The following is a 20,624-nucleotide window of genomic DNA, read 5'->3' on the forward strand; positions in this document are numbered from 1 at the left end:
CCGTCTGTATATATGCCCACAATCAAATTCTAACACACTTTCTGCTCCGTTTTTATGTGATACACAGTGGCCATCTCCTACATCAACACGCGTATCTACATAACTACAGTCAAGAGCTGCCCGGTATTCCACTGTCTGCTGTAACCATGCTTGATCTGATCCTCCCTTCATCATTTCCAATGTTTTTATCATGAAAAATAATTTGAAGAATATCCTCCAACCTATATTTTTGGGCACTTGTCCACCATCCAGAAGTTGCAAGGGTGTACAGATGTGTGAATGCTTGCGATATATCCTGCCAAAGGACCCCCGGAAAGCCACACAGATTTCCTCCCCACAGTCGTGTGAGGGCGCTTGCTCCTCACCCAGTCACCATGTCTGGGGACCACCCGTCTTCCAAGGTCCTAGTCCATCTGCCAGGCGAAGGCGTTCTCCCACCGCCTGAAGTTGATTGCCTTTGTAAATGATTGTGTGTCTTCTGAGAACTCCATGAACCTGTTCTTCATTCGCTTTAACCATTGAGGTGTTCATCTGAAAAATTTTTGAGAGTTCTTTGTATAGTGGGAGTGCTGACTCTTTGTCTGCCAAGTACCTGCTGCAGACACCTTTGTTTTAAGATTATTTGTTTGTTTCTTTTTTTTTTTAACATGTAGAGCTTGTAAAGTTTTTTTTTTTTTTAACTTGTGAAGTTTGATGTAGAAAAACTGTCTAGCAGTTTCCTTTGTGCGTAGGATTTCTCCATTCTAAGATGGACTAGTAAGCAACCTGTGTTTTCTTCCAGCTCTTTTTCATTCATCCAGCCTTCATTCATTGTTACTCTCATATTTAAGCCCTAGGTCTCTGGCCACCCTAGCCCACACCCCTGGTGGCTGGGCCTTCAGCACCATGACTTGTTGAGGGACAGGAATTTCCAGTAATTCCTTGAAACCTCCCCTTCTGGGAACGTGGGACGGAAAACACATCTCTATTTAAATCATGAAGTTTGGCCTCTGAGGCTCCAAATAACCTCCAGTTACCCGACAGGGCTGCACCCGACCAGTCCGCGGGTACCGAGGAGTTTCAGGTGCTGATGCTCTCAGTGGCCCTGGGAATGCCTCACTCAGACCTCCCGCTCCAAGGAGCCTGGTCGACCCCCACTCCCACCGTGTGAAATGCCCCCCAGCCAGCAACTGAGCACAGTGGCTGCCAAAGCAGGATCACTTCAGCAGGACCCGGGGTTCCCCCAGCAGAAAGTGGCTGAGGGCTCCCTCGTCCCGGCTGAAGCTTTCGAGAATAATGGTAAAGATAGTAATCAAGATAGTCATGGGCTTCCCTGGTGGCTCAGCAATAAAGAATCCACCTACAAAGCAGGAGACGTGGATTCGATCCCTGGGTCAGGACGAAACCCTGGAGAAGGAAATGGCAACCCACTCCAGTATTCCTGCCTGGGAAATCTCACAGACAGAGGAGCCTGGTGGGCTACAGTCTACGGGGTTGCAAAGAGTCAAACATGTTGTTTGACTCTTTTGTTTAGTGACTAAACAAAAAACATAGTCCACAGCTTCATTTAGCTTATGAACCTCTGATACAACCACCTCTCTCGCATCCTTCTCCACCACACAGCTGAGACTCAGACCTGAGCTTGGATGCAAACCCAGCCTCTCTCCTTCCCACCAGGAAGCTCACGTGAGCCCTGTGCCCACCCTACCCACACCCCGGAGTCCCAAGTCCTTGAGTCCAGGTCTCCCAGTCCAGAGACACAACCCACCAGGCTCCAGGTTTCCTCTTCCAGCTCCGAGACCCCTGGACCCCAGCTGGTTATAGCGATGCCGGAGGAAAGGGCCCAGAATGCCCTTCCCTGAGTAGAGGAGCCCAGATCCTCCTGTCCCAGCTGAATCTGAAAGAAGGAGCCAGAAACTGGGCTGTTGGGTGTGAAGAGAAAAGTCTTCCTCACACAGGAAGGCGACTCCTTTCTGGGCTTGGCCCTGCCTTCTGGTACCTGCAGACCTCTCTGCTACTCCTCAGTCAGAGCTCCAGGGTGCCTGTTTTCCAAGCTGACAGACCCCCAACTCCTCCAGTACCCTATGACGAACTAAGCCCGTCCCTCTCCCAGGGCTGGGCCAGAGGCTGTCTACACCGTCCAAAGAGAATTTTCACCTTCCACATTCCAGCCTTTAGACCTCATGTGATGTGACCCATGCTGGAGGCGGTTATTTAGGGTGGCCATACTGAAGCACCAGCACACTGGCCGCAGTGCCCCTTAGCTGCCCGGCTGCCCACACAAAGCTGAGGAGTCCTTCGGAGGGACGCTGGTGAGGAGAGGACTTGGCCAGGCCCAGTGGGCTGTCAAAGAATTTGGTGTTTATTCGGAGAGCTATGAGGAACTGCTCAAGGATTTTAATGAGAGAGACTGAGGAGGCTGGGGCTTCCCTGGTGGCTCAGCAGTTACAAGAATCCTCTTGCAATTCAGGGCATGCAGGAGGTGTGGGCTTGATCCCTGGGTCAGGAAGATCCCCTGGAGCGGGGCATGGCAGCCCACTCCAGTATTCTTGCCTGGAGAATCCCATGGACAGAGGAGCCCGGGAGGCTGCAGTCCACGGGGTCCACAGAGTCAGACACGACTGAGCGACTGAGCGGCACGCACACACTGAGAAGCTGGGTGCTAGAGTTCAGGTGGGAGATGACACAGCTCGGATGAGGGTCGTGGCGTGAGGATGTGGCAGGACTGGAGAGACACTGAGGAGAGAGACCACCTGGGGTAGTGTGACACTGGGAGCTGGGGAGAGGGAGGGGTGGGGCGACTCCCAGGCTTCTGGCTCCAGAGGTGTCACGGATGAGCTGGGAGGGGTGCTGGACTGCACTTTCTGCTGCAAGTCACAGAACACTTGACTCACAGGGGCCCACAGCCAAAAAAAAAGAGGGGGGGGAGGTAGTCAATTCCATAATGGAACAATATAGAGAGGAGGACTTCAGGCATAGCTGGATCCAGGTGCCCAAATGTCTCCAGGAACAAGTTTCTCCCCCTCGGCTCTCAGCTCTTCTCTCCTCTCTCCGCTTTCCACCCAAAGCATCTCTCCTGGTGACCAAAATTCCCAGAAGTTCCAGCCCACAACCCTTCACGTCTAGACGAAATGAAGCAATACTCCACTGGCCTTAAGGTTCTCTCCCGATGGAGGGGCTTAAGTCAGATGCTCAGCCCTGGACCAATCACTGCAGCCAGAGAAACAGGCTGTGTTGATTGGCTCAGCCCCGATCGTACGCTCTCCCAAAAGCCTGGGTGTGGGAGTGAGCCTCTCAATGGAAACTGGGGGCCGTTGCCAGATCCTGGAGAGGAATCCGTGAATGACCCTCACAGGGTGACTGCATTTGCGTTCTTGGGTTTGAACTTGATTTCTTCTGCATTCGATTCAGATGCTGTCAGATGATAGCAAACATTTCTGAAGCGTGTTCTCTGTAAAATCCCCCACAACACACATTTCTGAAGTGTGTTCTCTGTAAAATCCCCTACAGACACTTTGGGGACTTCATTGAGCTCATCAGTGATTGGCTGTCAGCCAACGAAGCCCTGAGCCACCAGCCAATGAGAGCCCAGAGATTCCTGCATCGCACATGGTCGCTGACTGAGGCTGGACTGGGTACCAGGAACCCCGGCAGCACCGGGGACGCAACGTGGGCCTGATAGGAATGCCGTCGCCTGCGGCTGGTGACTAATAATAAAACAAGCAGGTTACACCCATTGCAAAAATGTGAAGCCAGCAGGAGGGAATGTGACACGAGCCCAGTGGCTGATTCCCACTTTGTGAAAATACCAGAAGCGGGGGATTGTGGACGACGGGGTCTACCAGATCCAGAAAGCCTCTCCTAGGCCCCTCCCCAGTTGCAGCATCTCCCCTTAAAAGCAGTGGCCAGCTCTGGGTACATCCCTAAATCGTTATGCTGTTTGGGTTGGTTTTGAAGTGGACCTTAGCAGACGCCCTGTAAACGTTCCTCTTTGCATCAGCGAGCATGCGCACGTCGGTCCGGGTTTGCTTTCAGTGCTGTGTAGTAGTCCAGCGGGGTGAGCACGCCGGGTGAGTCTGCTGTCTGGACGTTCCAGGCTGCGGTCTGGTTCCCTGTTACACGTGACGCGGCTCTGGCTGCTCCGGTGACATCCGTGCTAGTCCTCCAGGGCCAGCGTCCGGCCGGGTCACGGCTGTGCGCGTTTTCAAGTCCACCGGCTCAAGCCAAACTGCTCTTTCCAAGTGTTTGCACCCACACGGGCTCCCGCCAACTGCTGCTGGCGGCGGGGGCCGCGCCTCCTCGCCAGCCCGTGTTAACGCTGGCCTGTGCAGTAGGCGTGAAATGGTGTCTCAGCGTGGTTCTAATTTACATGTCCCTGGTCACTAATGGGGATGAGGATTCTGACATGTTTGCCAGGGGTCTGCAGCTGCTCTTCAGTGAAGTTTCCGCTCAGGCCTTTCGCCCCTGAAAATACTGTTTTCTTCTCGGCAATCACTGATTTGTAAAGCGCAGTCTGCCCATGTGACTCCCTGCCTTTAAGCCCTTCCGTGGCTCCCTGGGGGCCCTGGAGCAAAGCCCACGCCTGAGGCCAGGCGGGCAAGGCCCTCGAGTGGTTGGGCTCTGATCGGCATCTACCCTCAGGAGGAGCCGAGCGTTTCTCTCTCTCCTCTCAGTCTCCCCTCCTCTCTGCGCCTGTGGGGCTGTATCCACTTACTTGTCCACACCCTGCTCTCTGCAACCTCCCAGCTCCTGCTTGTGCTGTGACACCTGCCAGAAACAGCCTCCCTCTCCCCAGCAGCCCCACATCCTTGCCTGCTCGCTCCGTTCTCAGCCTCCCTCTCCCCAGCAGCCCCACATCCTTGCCTGCTCGCTCCATTCTCAGCCTTCATGTCTCAGCTGAAACATCACTTCCTCCAGGGAGCCCTCCTGGCTTCTGTCCACCCCTACCCGGACGGTGGGGCCACAAGGCCTGTCTCCAGGCTCTGTTCTGTGTGCCATAACTGTCAACTGGCTCATGAGCCTTTGCCACTGAACAGCAGACTCCCTGAGGGTCAAGAGCATGGCCGTTTTGCTCACAAGTATATGCCTCGTAAGTGGGAACATAGCTGCACAGAAGCAGATCAGCAAAACTCCGTGGAAGACACAGATGGACAGAGGCAGCTAGGGGATGTTTGAGAAAAGCGGCTGCGCTGAGAGAGACCCTGGGAGAGCCCCAGGGACCACAGGGTGGAGGAGGGGCAGGCAATGGACTGGGAGCCCTGGAGGCGGGTTCCAGTCCTGCCAGACTGAGTTCTCCAGGCACCTCTCGTGTCTTCTGAGTCTCCCTGTCTTGCAGAGGGGTGTCCTGGCTCTCCTCTCATCACAGGTCATGCTGTGGGTGGCCAGCCCAAGGTCGGGCCCACAACTTCAGTCTCGGGGAGCAGGCAGACCTGGGATCAAACAAAGAGGCCGTGTTCTGGGCTCTTTCAGCAGCTTGGCTGCAGCTGAACAAAGCCACGTGCCAACACGTGGGAGGAGGGGCTGGGGGCGGGCAGCACCCCAGCCCCCTCTCGGCCTCCAGAGCCCGCTGTCTGAGTCTCCCGTGGGCCCAAGGGCGCTGGAGGAAGCATGCTCTCCACCCTGGCTCTTGCAGGGCTCATGCCCATGGCCTGTTGAGCGGACGGGGAACTAGAGAGGCTTGGAGGTCGTGGTCAGAGGTCCTGGGACGCTGCTAGGAGAGGCAGAGACTGGACTGCACTCCGCTGCACTGCCCGGAGGCTCCTTGCCAGGGTCTCAGCAGCCAGGGTGGGTGTGTCGTCCACTCACCCTCCCCGGTCCTGCCCTGGGAAGATGGGGCATGGCACCCTCCTGGGGGCTGATCGGAGGACGGGCAGGGCCAGCTGTCATCACCCGGCCGGCTGCACGGCTTCCAGGAGAGGAGCGGGCCTCAGTCCCGATCACCACCTCGCATCCGGAAATCTGCCGAACATCCACCCACGTCCCCTCCACCCACGTCCCCTCCACCCGCCTCCTGCCAGCTGGCAGAAGGCCTCCTGCAGAGAGCCTGGCTCAAGCCCCGGCCAGCCGCCCGCACGCTGTGTGACGTGGGGCCAGGGACTCCCTCTCTGGGCCTCTGTTCTGTCTCGTCTCTGAAGCGTGGAGGAGGCCGGCGGGGGTCAGAAGGGCGTGGCGCCTGTGGACGAGCCCCATGGCCGCTAGGTTTGTAGAAGGAAGAGGACGCAAGTCTGCAGTGTGGGCGGGAGGAGCCGCAGCTGGAATCCCTGTCCGCCACGGGTGGGAGCTTCACGCCGTACGCTCATCTCAGAAACCATTTGGTAGAATTGGCTACAGCTGAGCACTTGAACTTGGATGACCCGAAACTCCCCTGCAGAGGAGGCGAGCGTGTGTCCGCCAGCGGCCAGACAAGTCGGTCCCCACCAGCACTGCCCTTAGTTCCCCAAACTGGATGTCACTTGCATGCCCACCTCAGAGGGATGGATACGGGGCTCAGAGTGCGTCCACACAGCTGCAGATGGCATCACGGTGAAAACAAACAGTTCCCAGCCACATGGGACAACATGGACATCGCTCAGCAACGCAGCCCAAGAAGTCAGGCGCAAACAGAACACAGAGGAAGTTCGGGAACACGCAAAACTAATCTGTACGGCTACAAGTTGGGAACAGGGACCCTCAGGGTAGTCAGAACTGGGAGGTGGCACGGAGGGGACTTTTGAAGGGTTCTTGGGTTGTGGTTTTTTTTTTTTTGGTCACGTGCATGGCATGTGGGGTCTTAGTTCCCCGACCAGGAATCGAACTCGTGTCCCCTGTGCTGGAGGCGCAGAGTAATAGCCGCTGGACTGCCAGTGAAGTCCCTGGGTTCTGAATCTTAACCTGGGGGCCGGTTTCATGAGTCTGTGTGATTCATGAAGATCCAGTATGCACACCCTGATGCTGGGGGCGTGAGAAGTTACCCCAAGACAGGATCATGTGGGAACTGGGATATCCCCCCAGCTCTGTTTATGTGAGTTTTGATGAGGTCTCAGGAGGGTAGCAGAGTGGCCCAAAGGCAGGCAACACCCTGCCTGCCACCCTCAGCCCATGCAGGAGGTCACTGCAGCCCCTGTGGTCAGCCTTGCACACACGTGTGGCTTCTGGCTTCAGGGGCGCAGCTGGACCGTGTGTGTGTGCAGGGCCACCCCAGTGCTGTGGAGTTAACTCAGCCAGCAAGGGGCAGGGTTGCTGGGCAAACACCCAGCTTCCTCGGCCCCGATGGGAGCAGTTCTCAAGCGCGCCCTGCGCAGTCCCTTCAGGGGCCCTGGCTGGCTGCGCCCCAGTTACCCCAGGGCCGACGCAACCCCTGCTGGTGACGTTCCCCCTCGCCTCCCTCCCTCCCTCACTGAGCTTTCCGGGTTACCCCTTGTGCCTGAATCCTTGCTCCAAGTCACCTTTTGTGTCCTTAGATGTGGAACAAAAGGGCAGCCGGAGGGATTAGCCCTATCTGGGAATCTGGAGGCAGGCGGCCGCCTCAGATCTAATCAGGAGACTGCGGGTGCCCGGGGCTGAGTCACCGACTTATCTGAGCCGCTCAGCATCTTGACGGCGGCTTTTGCTTTTGCAAAAACTAGTAACCAGGACCCAGAGTCAAAGACAAAGAAGCCCACCAAAGCCCACGTTCTGTGATAGACTCAGATTGTGAATTTCTTGCATATTTTTCTTTCTTTTTATACTGGCTGCGCTACTTGGCGTGTGGGGTCTTCGTTCCCTGACCGGGGATTGAACTCAAGCCCTCGGCTGAGCAAGCGCAGAATTCTAGCCACTAGACCCCCAGGGAAGTCCCAAACCCCACCTTCTAAAGACAGCCAGAGAGCCGCAGCTCCATCACCCCCACAGGAGCACCCACCACACACCTGAATCTGCAGTGGAGCAGGAGGATGTGGTGGCTGGGGGCTCAACAACCAGGGAGGGCTCTATACTGTTAGGACATAAGCCACATTTCCCCTCCCCCAGAAGCCAAGGTAACCCCCAAACATGCACCCCCCAAAGCCGGATCTCCAGACCGTGTGGATCTGCAAGGAGGCAGGCCTGTCACTCCCGGTTGGATCCCGGCGGCCCTGTGTCCGGGGCCCAGGTGTGCAGGGGAGAGGAGGGCAGAGGGCAGTCGCTAGTGCCCACTGATGGTCAGCGCTAGAGGGGGCCAGGCTCGGGCTGTCAGGTCAGCTCCCCACGCTAGAGGGATGCCTGGCCTGGAGCACCCTGCTGGGGCAGCATCAGAGCGGATAGGGAAGGTGCTCCAGGGTCAGCGCTCTCCCTAACAGTGCTTCTGGAAGATTCTCACATGCCCACGAACGCGACGGTGGGGATGGAGGCCACCCCAGGGACCCTGATGGCCATACAGGGCAGCCCAGGGGGCTGCGGAGACGGCAGTGAGCGGGCAGCAGAGGCGAGGGGGCAGCAGAGGCGGGGGGCAGCGGAGGTGGGGAGCAGAAGAGGCAGGGGGGCAGCAGAGGCGGGCGCCGCCTCCTCCCTGCAACCTCCGGCCTCCGCAGGCTGGACGCAGAGGAGGGTGGGGGCCGAGGGGGGGTGGTCCGCCGCCCCACCCGCCCCAACCGCCCCACCCTGCCCCAGGCCACAGGCCACGTCCCACCTGGGAGGGGCACAGCAGAGGAGGTTCACAGTGTCCTGAACCCGCCTTCCCTGGCTGACCCCTCTGGGTTCTGCCGGAGGTGGGGATCAGGGAACAGCCGGCCAGCAGAGCTAGGATGGAAGGAAAAGAGCTTTCTGCCTTGTCCCCCCAGGAGTGCAGGCTGCTCGTCAAGCCAGTGGCAGTGAAACAGGAAGCTGGGCCTCGTAAAGGAAGAGACCGGGGCTTCATGGGGCACCAGGCTGTGGCCCAGCTGCAGGAGCCCCCCCCATTAAACCCCCATATGCCAGGCAGACTGAGGAGGCCTCTGCCTGCTTGGTGACTCTGCCAGCGGGCACCATCCTCAGAAAACAGGACCGCCGCCCCAGGACCCCCAGGCTACATAGAGGGGCTCAGGCTCCCCAGACCCCGGGAGCAGCACCCCCAGCGATGGCCTGCCCCTCGGTCCTGGAGCCCCCATGAGCTTAGACGGCTGAGCTGTGAGAACATGGCCGGGGCTGGGGCAAGGGAGAGGGCTGAGAAATGGAAGACTCCCCAGCTAGGAGGAAGGACAGGCATAGGCCAGTCTCATCCAGAGACATGGGCGCGAAGGACCCCAACGAAGGCGAACAAAGCAAATCCGGCTGCCTCCGCAGAGAGAAGCGTCGCGTGTGAGCGTGGCCCGCCCAGGACGGCGAGCCTGGAGGGCAGGAGGACCGGTCACTGTGGCGAAAGAAACGCGGGAGGCCACGCCGTCGTCTCAGTGGGCACAGAGAACAGTGCTCGATGCAGTCAATGTCTTTGTGCAGACTGGCCTGGACGGTAACCCTACAAAGGGCGGGGATGCATCGATTCCACTGTGGCAGGTTAAAGGCATAGCTGGTGGACAAGCCCATGCCAGCGTCCAGTGTCACCCCAATCCCGATCGCCCTCCCAGACAGCAGCTCACTGGGCACCTCCCGGCCGGGTCCATCACCATACTGACCTCCCAGAGCAGCGCTGGGTCCCCGGCCGGTGGGCCAGGTGTGCAGAGCCCGGGTCCCACTGCAGCGCTGGGTGCGCCCCGGGGCTTTGGGAGCAGGCACTGGTTCCAGCGCCCCCACGCCGGCCTCCCCAGCCCGCCTCTCCCCTCCCCATGGGAACTTCATGGCCACTGCCTGTAAATTGTAGTCATTTTACACGTAACGCATAATTGTAGTAAAATACACATAACAAAAGTCCGTCTAGTCAAAGCTATGGTTTTTCCAGGAGTCATGTATGGATGTGATTGTTGGACTATAAAGAAAGCTGAGTGCTGAAGAATTGATGCTTTTGAACTGTGGTGTTGGAGAAGACTCTTGAGAGTCCCTTGGACTGCAAGGAGATCCAAGCAGTCCATTCTAAAGGAAATCAGTCCTGGGTGTTCATTGGAAGTACTGATGTTGAAGCTGAAATTCCAATACTTTGGCCACCGGATGTGAAGAGCTGACTCTTTTGAAAAGACTCTGATGCTGGGAAAGATTGAGGGCAGGAGGAGAAGGAGATGACAGAGGATGAGATGGTTGGATGGCATCACCGACTTGGTGGACATGAGTTTGGGTGAACTCCGGGAGCTGGTGATGGACAGGGAGGCCTGGCGTGCTGCGGTTCATGGGGTTGCAAAGAGTCGGACCGGACTGAGCGTCTGCACTGACGTGAGCTGACACAGGGCACAGCAGTGACCGTCTGGACTGTTGCTAGGCGCACAACGCGGTGGGGTCAAGTCCACTCACATCGTTGTGCAAACACCCCCACCTCATGTCCAGAACGTCCTCATCTTCCCACAGTGAAGCCCTGCGCCCATTAAACCCCAACTCCCCAGCCCCTCCCCCAGCCCTTGGCAACGCCCTCCCCCGCATAGTCCTGCTTCCTGTGTCTAAGGATTCAACGGTTCCAGGGACCTCATATATGTGGAATCATAAGAGTAGGGGACAACAGAGGATGAGACGGTTGGATGGCATCCCCAACTCAATGGACGTGAGTTGGAGCAAATTCCATGATGGACGGACGGGGAGGCCTGGAGTGCTGCATTCCCTGGGGTCACAAAGAGCCGGACACGCCTGAGCGCCTGAAAACACGCTCTGAAGAATACTTCTGTGGACACGGATGTGCAGATATCCGTTGCACACCTCACTTTTAATCACGAAATGAAAATATTTTATGTCTGAACAAAAATGTGCACCCACCAAGTGCATGCATTTCTCTCAGAATTTGCATCTTTCATCAAAAGATTTGAGATCTTAAATCCAGATAAAAGCTGCATGCGGTCACGTAGAATGGAAGTGAGTCAGCTTCTATCTCTCCCAGCTCTGTAATCACAGTGCAGGAACTGATTATTTCCAATCCACCGACCAAGCACAGGAATAGGTGGCACGGCGGACACCAGAGACGCCAAATGCACCTTGTGTGGCCTGAGCCGTCACCAACTCAACCCTCCAAACACGTGCTTGGAGTTGAGTCCTCAGGTGCCAGGGCAGCCGTATCACAGGGAGTTGAGTTCAATTCCACAGATGATGTGATGCTTATGAAAAGGTGCGTCTCTAAAACACGCACATCTGAAACACCTGTCTGTGTCACAAAAGCGACCGTGTCCACGGCGATGGCTTAACACAGGCAAGCACTTTATCCAGAACTCGTTGCAGAATTTCTGGAGCATGGTGATCATAAAAAGCAGACTGCCTTTATGACTGATTCAACTCATGCACAGGCAAGGCCCCCATGTGAGCTGTGCCAGGGCGGGGGTGGGGGCTGCTGTTCCTACCAGCCCACCGGGTTCTGCATGGCCCTGTCAAATCACTAGCTCTGGAAAAAGAGTCCTGCTCGCCAGGCCTCACCCCAGGACCACCGCTGAGGCCCTGTGGCTGTAGGCTTTCCTGGGTTTGCTGGGTGCCCCTGGTGGGACACCAGTCAGCAGGGTCTTCAGCTTCTGTCCCACCTGGGGCAACTGCCGGGCCCCCACTCCGAGTGGTAGCATGGTAGGGCTAGATCGAGGTGGACCCTTGGAGGGGAGCCTTTTCTGGCTCTGCCCTGCACCCCAGAAAGATGCTTGTCAAGCTCTCTCTGTCTCTCTCTGACTTCCCCAGCCCTGATGGCCTCGAGCACACCACTGAAGAGACATGACCCTGCAGACAAGCCCCCGCGCCAGCCGGGATGCGGTGCCCAGCAGGCAGCCTGGACCAACCCGTGCCTGCTCTGCCAGACTGATGACTCCAATCCTGCATGCAGACAGGCCGGCCAGAAACCCTCCCGCACATAAAAGGCCTTTGTTTAGCTGCCTTCACCATGGCCCCCTGTCTCGGCCTTCCCCACGGCCAGGGAGAAAGCAGGCTGCCTGCCCAGCGTCTGTCGACCCCTGCCAGGCCCTGTGCCATCCAGCCCTTGTGCTAAGCTGCGGAAAATGCTGGAGAGGTCACGAACGTGGGCTTTGGTGTCACACCCATGGAGGGCTGCTCCTCACGACCACACACCAGCTGCATAAGCCTGGGTTTGCTCCTGACCACTCTGAGCCCCGCCATGGCTCAGACGGTAAAGAATGTACTCGCGATGCGAGAGACCCGGGTTCCATCCCTGGGTCAGGAAGATCCCCTGGTGGAGGAAATGGCAACCCACTCCAGTGTTCTTGCCTGGGAAATCGCACGGAGAGAGGAGCCTGGGGGCATACAGTCCATGGGGTCGTAGAGTCGGACACAACTGAGCAACTAACACTCTCTGAACCCCACTTATGGACAAAGAGACGTTCTGTCCCCAGGACAGGCCTGGTGCGGAGGGGCCCCTTGTCCCCACGTGCTTCTGCTATGACTCCCATCCCCAGCCCGTCTGGACCCCGGGCCCTGGTGCTCGCGGACTGTCTGTCTGAGCCCCGTGTCACCGCGTCCCTGGGCACGCGAGCCAGCAGCGCTCTCCCCGGCTCTCCGCGTCCTTACCTGGAGGGACGCTGACAGGCGCATCACCCGGCGGGCCTCACTTTCCTCTCAGGACCCTTGATGAGGGCCGCCAGGTTTAGTAAAGGTGGGAAGCAGAGCACGGTGACCGCGCACACGTGCCCACCACAAGGTTCCCTGCGTTCCCGACCCCAGGAAGCGTCTGTCCTCGCCTGAGACCCCCAGCCCAGGACCCCACATCAGGAAGAGGCACTGGCACCAGGACCACAGGGGGATGGCTGTGGATGGCTGCCCAGGTATCCCTGGCTGACCTGGGTTCCACGGTGTTATCTCCGGGATGATGCCCTCCCCGTGGAGCCCGCTGGGCAGGAAGGTGTCCTCGGCGGGCAGGGGGTGCCTCCCTGAGGTGGGCACAGCCCTGTCCCTACCTGGGCAGCTGACCACGTTTCCTCCGGCCTCAGCTTTCCCCGCCCCCTACCTTGAACCCCCCTCCATCCAGCTGGGAATGGCTTGGCCGGAGCGCGAGTTGGGGAAACAGGCGCAGAAGAGTGGAGGGCTCTCCCCACATCTGTGATGCTCGGGCTGCAAAATGGGGGGCTCTTCAGAGACCCCGGGGTGCCATGGAGGGAGGGGGCACCCCATCTCAGCCTGGCGCTGCTGGGTGGAGGAGGGGAGCTGGGGCATCAGGGGGCCAGGCTTCCCCAGCACCCCAGGGAGTAGAAGGAGGCTGCAGGAGGCAGGCCGCCCCGGCCTGAGCCCACGGGTGTCTGTGGGGGCAGCCAGAGGTCCCTTTGGTCATCCATGGGGACCCTGCCCGATCTCACTCCAGGGGGCACTCCCCTCGGGTGGCGCCTTCATCTACACACAAGATCCTAAACCATCCAGCCTGCGGCTGCGGAGCCAGCACTCTGGGTGTTGGAGAAAGGGTGGAGTCATCGGTGAGGGCGGAGGGGCTCAAGGTCAAGTTCGAGGGCCATGCTGGGAGCCAGCCTCCCCCCAAGGGGGCTGCCCGTCTGGACCCCGAGGAGGCATCAGCTCTGAGGACGGCCAGGGCTGCTGCGTCTACAAGGGCACGGGGGGCATGCCCCCCACCAATCCTGAGCCTGCCTGCTGTGTCTGCGCAGGGCCCCCCCTTTCCCAGCGGGCGTCTCGGATGGCTCTGAGGGGCCGCAGGCTGGCCCCTGGAGCCATGGCCCCAGCCCCGGACACCTCGCCCTGGCCCCCTGGCTCTGCACCTGACTGCCAAGCCCAGCTGGACGCCCTGTCCTCACTCCCAGCTGGTGCCTCCCTCTTGCCTGGTCCATGCGTCCAGCCGCCACAGGGAGCTCCCGATTCAGCTCAGTTCCAGGCGTCTTTTGGGGAGACATTTGCTCACAGCCTGCAGGCTGCCCTGGCCCCCCTTTCCAGCCCTCAGAGGTGGAGGACCGCTGTCTGCCGTAGACCCTGGCCGGCAGCCGCTGGCACTGGACGGGCAGGCAGTGCCCACTGTCCGTCCCGGGTCAGAGAGAGCTTGGCAGAGCTCTGCCCTCCTGTTCCTGGGACAGACCCAAGTTCCCATGGGCAGAGCACCCGTCCCGGGACTGACCTGGCAGCTTCCAGGGTCTTGGGAGCTGGAGCCAGCGCGATCAGTGCCCATGGCCGCATCCTCCAGCCCCCGGTCAGAGCAGGAGGCCCGAGGTGGCCAGAGGCTCAAAGCCCTGCCTGCCTGCCGGCCTGCCGGCCACTGGAGTACGCCAGGGCCAAGTTGCACATGTTGGAGGCATTCCTCCTCGGCTTTGTGGACGAGGAGCGGGGAATCAGAGGGGAGAAGGGCCCTGCTCACGGTCACACAGCTGGGACAAGGTCCAGGCGGGACTGGAACCAGGGCCTGGTCTCTGCAACGCCGCTCAAGTCGGCCTCTCCCCGCCTGGGCCCTGCGCCTCCTCCCATCGGCAGGCGGGCCCTGCAGTGCCAGTGGCCCCGGTGCCCCAGTGCCCACGCAGCTACCGTCTCCCTGCTGGGTTATGTTCGTCATCAAGCCCTGGAACCGGGCTCCTGGAGGTGCCCCTGCCTCCCCCAGCGGGGTCCTCCCCGGGATCCAACTGGCCTGGGACCAGCTCCCCCATCCGGTGTTAATGACTCTCCCCTCCCCTTTCTGAGGCCTCGTCCCTTTCTGGGGCGCGTGGTCATTCCACAGCCCAGCAGCTGCTTCTCAGCCTAGGCCCGGCCAGGTCAGGAGGGATGAAGGATGAGGCACATCCCACTGACGGATTGCACACCCACCTGAGCACCTTCTTCCCTAAAAGGGCCTCTCAAACGCGGCTGGGAGTATAACGCCCCGAGTGCCCCCCCGCCGGCCCCTACCCCCACACCCCATCCTCATCTCCCAGGCCCGGAGCGGGGAGGGCACGCGGAGACCGACTGCTCCATCCCCCCGATTTTCACGTGGAGGCCGGGGGAGCGCAGGCCTGAAGCACTGACCGCCAGGGTCCGACTCGGTCAGCCAGGGGCTGTCCCAGGCCAAGAGCCGGGGGAGCCAAGGGGCAGGCAGGGAGGCCCGCCGGAGTGTGATGACCCGTGTCTCCTCCAAACAACAGCGAGGGACGGCGGCCAGGTGGGTGGGGACAGCTTGTTCTCACAGCCGGGCCCTGGGGACCTGAGTGGCCGCCCCTCAGCCCCGCTGGACCTCACAGCTGCAGGGCTGCCCTGCCCCCATCCCCGGCCTGGATGTCGAAATCCGCGCAGAGGCTGCTGGGACGTGGCGATATCCGTAGGCCCACCACATCTGCAGCGCAGGGGGCCGGCAGGTGACCTATCCTTTACACTTTTGGGGGTAGCCACCAGGCTAAAGGCAGGAAGAGGGGACAGGGACCAGTGGGAGGGCGGGGGTGTCTCTGGGCTCACGGCTTCCCTACACACACAGCGGCTAGGAGACAGGTCCAACCTGCTTCACCACAGACGCTGCGTCAGCGTCAAGATGACAACCGGCAGGAGCGATGCCTTATAACCGTAAGGATCACGGCAACAGACTTCTGGAGCCTTCGTCCAGGGCCAGGCGCTGTTCTAAGGCCTTTGCATGGGGCCCCCCAGCCAGGCTGAGATGTCATCCCCATTTCATGGATGAAACGGGAGCCGAGGGCGGTTCGGTCACGCACCCGGGGTCAAACGACAGTGGACAGCCGACCTGCGGTGTCCACTTCACTCCGTGGATGGAGTGGCTGAAACTCGGCTCCTCCCGCGCCCGCTGGCGGCTCACCCGAGCCCCCCGGCTTGGCTGCCAGCCGCCCCTTGGAAGCTCCAGGTGGAAAAACAATTGTGGTGTTGGCCCAGGGCTGCTGGCGGGGCCCGGGGCCCCCCTCCCTGCAGCAGAGGTGCCAAGCAGCCTGCCGGGGACCCCTGGGGAGGGGCTGGCCGGGGGGGGCCTGGACGGGGCACTTGCTCAGAATTCAGGGGGGCAAGGGGCCCCCTCCCAGATGTGGCGTGGGGAGGGGGTCTCTAGGCTGGCCCAGCAAGGACCACTCCCAGCCGGTCTCCTGCAGCCCGTGGGCACAGACCAGAACACAAACGGGGTGCTTCTGAGGACCCACTTCCTGCCTGCAGGCCCTGTTCTGGGGCTGACGCCGGGGGTACAGACCCCCACCCCCACCCCCTTGCTGCCCGGCAGGGAAGCAGAAAGGGCCTGGTTGCTCCTTGCACCCTGGGAAGCCACCTCCTGACGGACGAGGAAACCCAGACTCCCAGAGGCGAAGCGACTTGCCACGGGCACCCGGGGACCCGCATCAGGGGCCCTGGGCCCTGTGCCCGCCAGCCACGCCCTGGGCCCCTCGCCCGCCCACCAGACCCTCCCGAGGACCCCGCAGGTGGGTGTCAGCTTTCCCACTCTTGGCTGCCGCAGCTCCAAATGGGCAGGGGCAGGGGCTTGTCTGGAGTCATCTCGCCGGGAAAGGCAACACCAAGACTGCCCCCCGGTGCCCTGATGGTCCGACGTCAGAGCCCACAGGCTTGCATGCTCAGTCGCTCCGTCGTGTCCGACTCTGCAAACTGTTGGACAGTAGCCCGCCAGGCTCCTCCGTTCATGGGATTTTTCAGGCCAGAATACTGGAGTGGGTTGCCATTTCCTCCTCCAGGGGATCTTCCCGACCCAGGGATGGAACCCATGTCTCCTGTGTCTCCTGCATGGCAGATGGATTCTTCACCCGCTGAGCCATCAGGGAAGACCCACTGTCTCTCCCAAAACTTTCCCTGAAACTCCCCGCATTTTGAGTCATAGGAGGGAGTCCGCATGAGCCAGGCAGAGTGGGGTTAGGGCCCCCGGCCAGCGGGCAGCCCCCTCCTGTGCCAGGGACAGCTGGGGGACTGGGCCTCGGCCAACAGCATCCTTTTACAATGATACATTATTTACCTAGCTCAAGCCACACACACATGCGCCCTCTGCGGATAATTTTGGTCTGTCCTTTTTAAGCAACAACACAGTTATACTTAACCATTCAAGAGGAAGTGAAGCCCACACAGTGTCTCCTCTGTGATCCTACAGAAAAATGACCAGGCCAGCCAGCCGTGCTCAGGCTACAGAGCATCAGCACAGCAGAGTGTCTGGCGCCTGTGGAGAGAGCGGGGGTTACTCGCCTCTACACAGATGGCCCCAAACTGGCAGTTGGTTGTTGCTGTTCTTGTGTTTACTTCTAGTGGTTGTTCTGTCTCCTCTCCTGTCGTTGTCCAGTCACTTCTAGAAGCACCCAGGCTCTGCTTGGAAAGCGGCTAACAAGCTCGATGCCTCTTGCCAGTGAATGGACCATCGATGACTCTGCTGTGAGCAGAGCTTAACAACAAGGGGAATTCATGGCGAGAACAAGCGCCACCGAGTCCTCCTCGAGCTCCGGACGCTGTGGGGGCTCCAGGACGGAACTCGGGGATCTGACACCGCAAGGGTGCCAGCCTGGATGAAGTTCTGTGCCAAGTGCAGCAAGGCTCCACTTCCTTGAGATGCTTTACCGCCACCTGCTGGAAAAGTATCCTGGCAAATACATCTACCCTGATGCCCCTCTGAGCAGCACACATCAGAGCTGTGTAGTGCACAACTTTTTCCATGGCAACCCCGTCTAAGCGCCGCCAGGCTTCCTTGTTTCCCCATCGTGTTTTATCCGTTTCTCTCTCCGTTTCATTCTCTAGTACCTTAGACAGGCTTTATCTTTGTGGCTGAAATCAGGCTGCTCTGTGACTTGTGAGACAAAGTCCCTTCCCCTCCCGCCCCCAAATATAAAAGTCTAGGTAAGGACTCTGGTCCATCACTGAACCTTCTCCGTGGTCAGAGGCAGGGGACAGGTGTCAGGATGGGCAAGGTTGTGCCATGCAACGCGCCATGTAGAACCTCAGCGGTGCTTTATTTCTCCCTCACTCTGAACATCCACCCCTGTCTGTCCAGGGGGCTCTGCTCACCTGGGGCTTTCAGGGACCCAGACTGACAGATGCCCCAGCTCAAAATGTGTTCCTGCCGTCGCTGCAGCAAGAGCGAGGCACTTGGAGCATCGCCCACTGGCTGGGAAAGTGTCCCCAGGGAGGAAAGCGTCCCCGGGGAGACACACAGGCACTGAGCTCACGGTTCATGAAGCAAGTCTGTGGGCACGTCCAAGCTCAGGGATGGAGAGGAGCACCCTCCAGGAGGATCTGCCCTTGAATCACATTGCACTCTCGGGGCAGCAGGGGCTAGGCTGGGGGGCAGGCAGGGGACCATGACCACTACATCCTGGGCTGGAGGGGTGGGAGCTCCTCCAGGAAGGGGAGGAGGGTGCCACCGGCTCTAAACACTCGCCCGGGGTTGCGGCCAAGAGGGAGCTGGGCCAGGCAGGGGTGTGTGAGCAGGGGCACTGGGCGGCCGCACCAGGCTCTGGGCACTGCAGCAGCGGGAGCCCCGAGGAGCCCCCAGGGACCAGCTCTCTGGGAATAAGGAGTCAGGCTCCGGCCCAGGCGAGACAGCAGGAGTGGTCTGGCCTGGACTCCACCGGGATGGGTTAGACGGGGACCCTCTCTATTTGCTTCCCCTCTGGTGCTGGGGTTGGCTGTGGGCAGGCTGGGGTGTCAGGAATGACTCATCCATCAGAGTTGAAGCTTCCACTAGACAGAGGCTACTGGTGCTCGGACTGGTCAAAGAACTGTCTCAGGTTCGAGGAGCTCTCGGGGAAGCCGCCACTGCTGGATAGGTGCCCACCACGTGCCAGGCTAGCGTGCCCCCCAGCCCCATCACCAGGAGTGCCCATCTCAGCCGCGCGGACGAGAGCCTGGGGTCCAGGAACACATCACACAGCCGGCACCCTGTGCCAGGCCTCGGACCCCCGCGGCATCGCAGGATTCCTGGGGAAGGAGCCACAGCCTTTGAAACGACGGCGGGTCCTCACGTGACCGAAGACCTCGGGAACCAGATGGGCGTCCGCCGGCCTGTGTTTTCGGCACATTCCTGAGCTCCAAGAGGAGAAATAAAAGTGTTCCCTTGTCTGCAAGCTGAAGAGACAGCAATATTGTGGCGTAACTAGGACCAGATGGGCTCCAGGAATTTCCAAACGCCTCTCAGCGCATTAGACAAAATAGCCTCCCAGCCGCACACCATAACTCCGTCTGGCTGCCCGGGTATCGGTTACCACGATGACTGGCGGGGTGTGAGTGCCGGCTCGGGGGTCCCAGCAGGGAAGGGGTCTCTGGTTGGGCCATCGCCCCCTCCTCCTGGCCCTTTGGGAGCACCTCTCATGTGTGAGCCCTCCTCAGAGCTCCAAGGCTAGGGTGCCCAATGGGAAATCTCAGAAAGGGGTGGGACGCCCCTCAGCCACGGAGCTGGATGCCCGAGGCCCCCTCGCTAGCACACCCCCTGGGAGGGGAGGTCACAGCCACGGGGCACCCAAGGGTGGGCACTTCCAGCACACGGGGTGCAGGCTCTGGGGGGCTGGGGGGTATGTCTGGAGACCCATCCTCTCTGCATCCGTCTTCCTCCGTGGACACAGCTGTGCTGAGAATGAAGCCAGTGAACACACGCCTGTGCACGACTCACGTCGTGAACCCAGAAGCTGCACGCAGAGGCCACAAGATGATCTCAGATGCCCCGGCCCCGATAACATCCTGTCCGGTGCCCTCCTGAAGGATGCCAATGTTAACTGAGAACATGCCGACACCACGGCATCTTATGGGGGAGGAGATCAGGGCTCAGCATGGTGATGCACAGCTCAAGGCCGCACAGCTGGCAAGAAAGTCCAGCTCCAAACACCGTGTCCTCCACCTCCCGATGAGTCAGCTCCCACGTGCAATGAAGCCGTGTCTCTCTAGGTGTCCGTCTCCCGTCTGTGTAGCAAGAGACCAGAGAGCAGGCCAGGAGGCCACCCCACACTCTCCCGCTGGACCCTAAGTCCGTCCTCAAGTGACTGGAGCGCATAGGCCAGGCCACTTCCGTCCCCTAACACAGGCCTGTGTGGAGGGAGGGCCAGCCTGCGGTTGGGGCTACGCTTGCCCAGGGTCACTCCGAGGCCAGTGGCAAAGCAGGTTCAGACCGAGGCTGGCCGGCCACAAAGCCCACGTCCTTCCTGCAGAGACCGCGGCCCTGAGGGCAGAGCCCAGGGCTCCCTCGTGCCCTGACAGCCGTGCCTTGACCCTGGTGGCGACAAGGCGTGCAGAGGAAAATACCCAAGGGGGTGGCCGGGGCAATGCTTGGGACCCCCCAACTCCCCATCGGAAAGCTGCCGTGGGTGGGAGCCAGGAGGCTGAGCTCTGGTCCCCAGCTGGCCACCAGGCTCCTTAACAGCCCTCCCTGGGCATCAGTTTCCAGATTGACCACCAGCCCCGAGCTGGTATCCCAGTAGGCCCTCCACAAAGGAGAGCTCCGCCTCTCCTGCCCCCCGCTCGTTACAAACCTTTGCCAGACGGCCTGCTTGCAGGGTCAGGGGGCAAGGGCGCTCATTCTAGAGTCAGGCAGCCTCGGGTCCGTTCCCTGGCTTTTCTGTTGCCTGTGTGACCCTGGGCAAGTCACTTGACCTCTGTGAGTCTCAACCTCCTTGTCCCTAAGGCAGTGACGCAGCTGCTGATGGGTAACTGGTATGGAGTGTCTGTTCCAGGCTTGACAGCACTATAAGCTCTCAACAAATACTGGCTCCTTGAGTTCTCGTGACAACTGCCCCCATGCAGAGTATCAT

At 59.9% G+C, this 20,624-nt stretch overlaps 1 protein-coding gene across 2 annotated transcripts in view; it reads right to left on the bottom strand.

Annotated features, from left to right (window-relative positions):
- FBLN2 (fibulin 2) overlaps positions 1-14,197 on the bottom strand; it is an 89,553-nt gene extending 75,356 nt beyond the window's left edge. The window contains exon 1 of one of the 2 annotated variants that reach the window (XM_055557396.1): positions 14,063-14,197. In XM_055557396.1, coding sequence (XP_055413371.1) covers positions 14,063-14,121 — 59 coding nt within the window. In that variant the 5' untranslated portion in view covers positions 14,122-14,197. The remainder of the gene's footprint in view (positions 1-14,062) is intronic. The other variant, XM_055557399.1, reaches the window with a different exon arrangement.
- Between the last annotated feature and the right edge of the window lie 6,427 nt (positions 14,198-20,624).

Source organism: Bubalus kerabau, chromosome 20 (assembly GCF_029407905.1).
Source record: "Bubalus kerabau isolate K-KA32 ecotype Philippines breed swamp buffalo chromosome 20, PCC_UOA_SB_1v2, whole genome shotgun sequence".
NCBI classification, from domain to species: domain Eukaryota; kingdom Metazoa; phylum Chordata; class Mammalia; order Artiodactyla; family Bovidae; genus Bubalus; species Bubalus kerabau.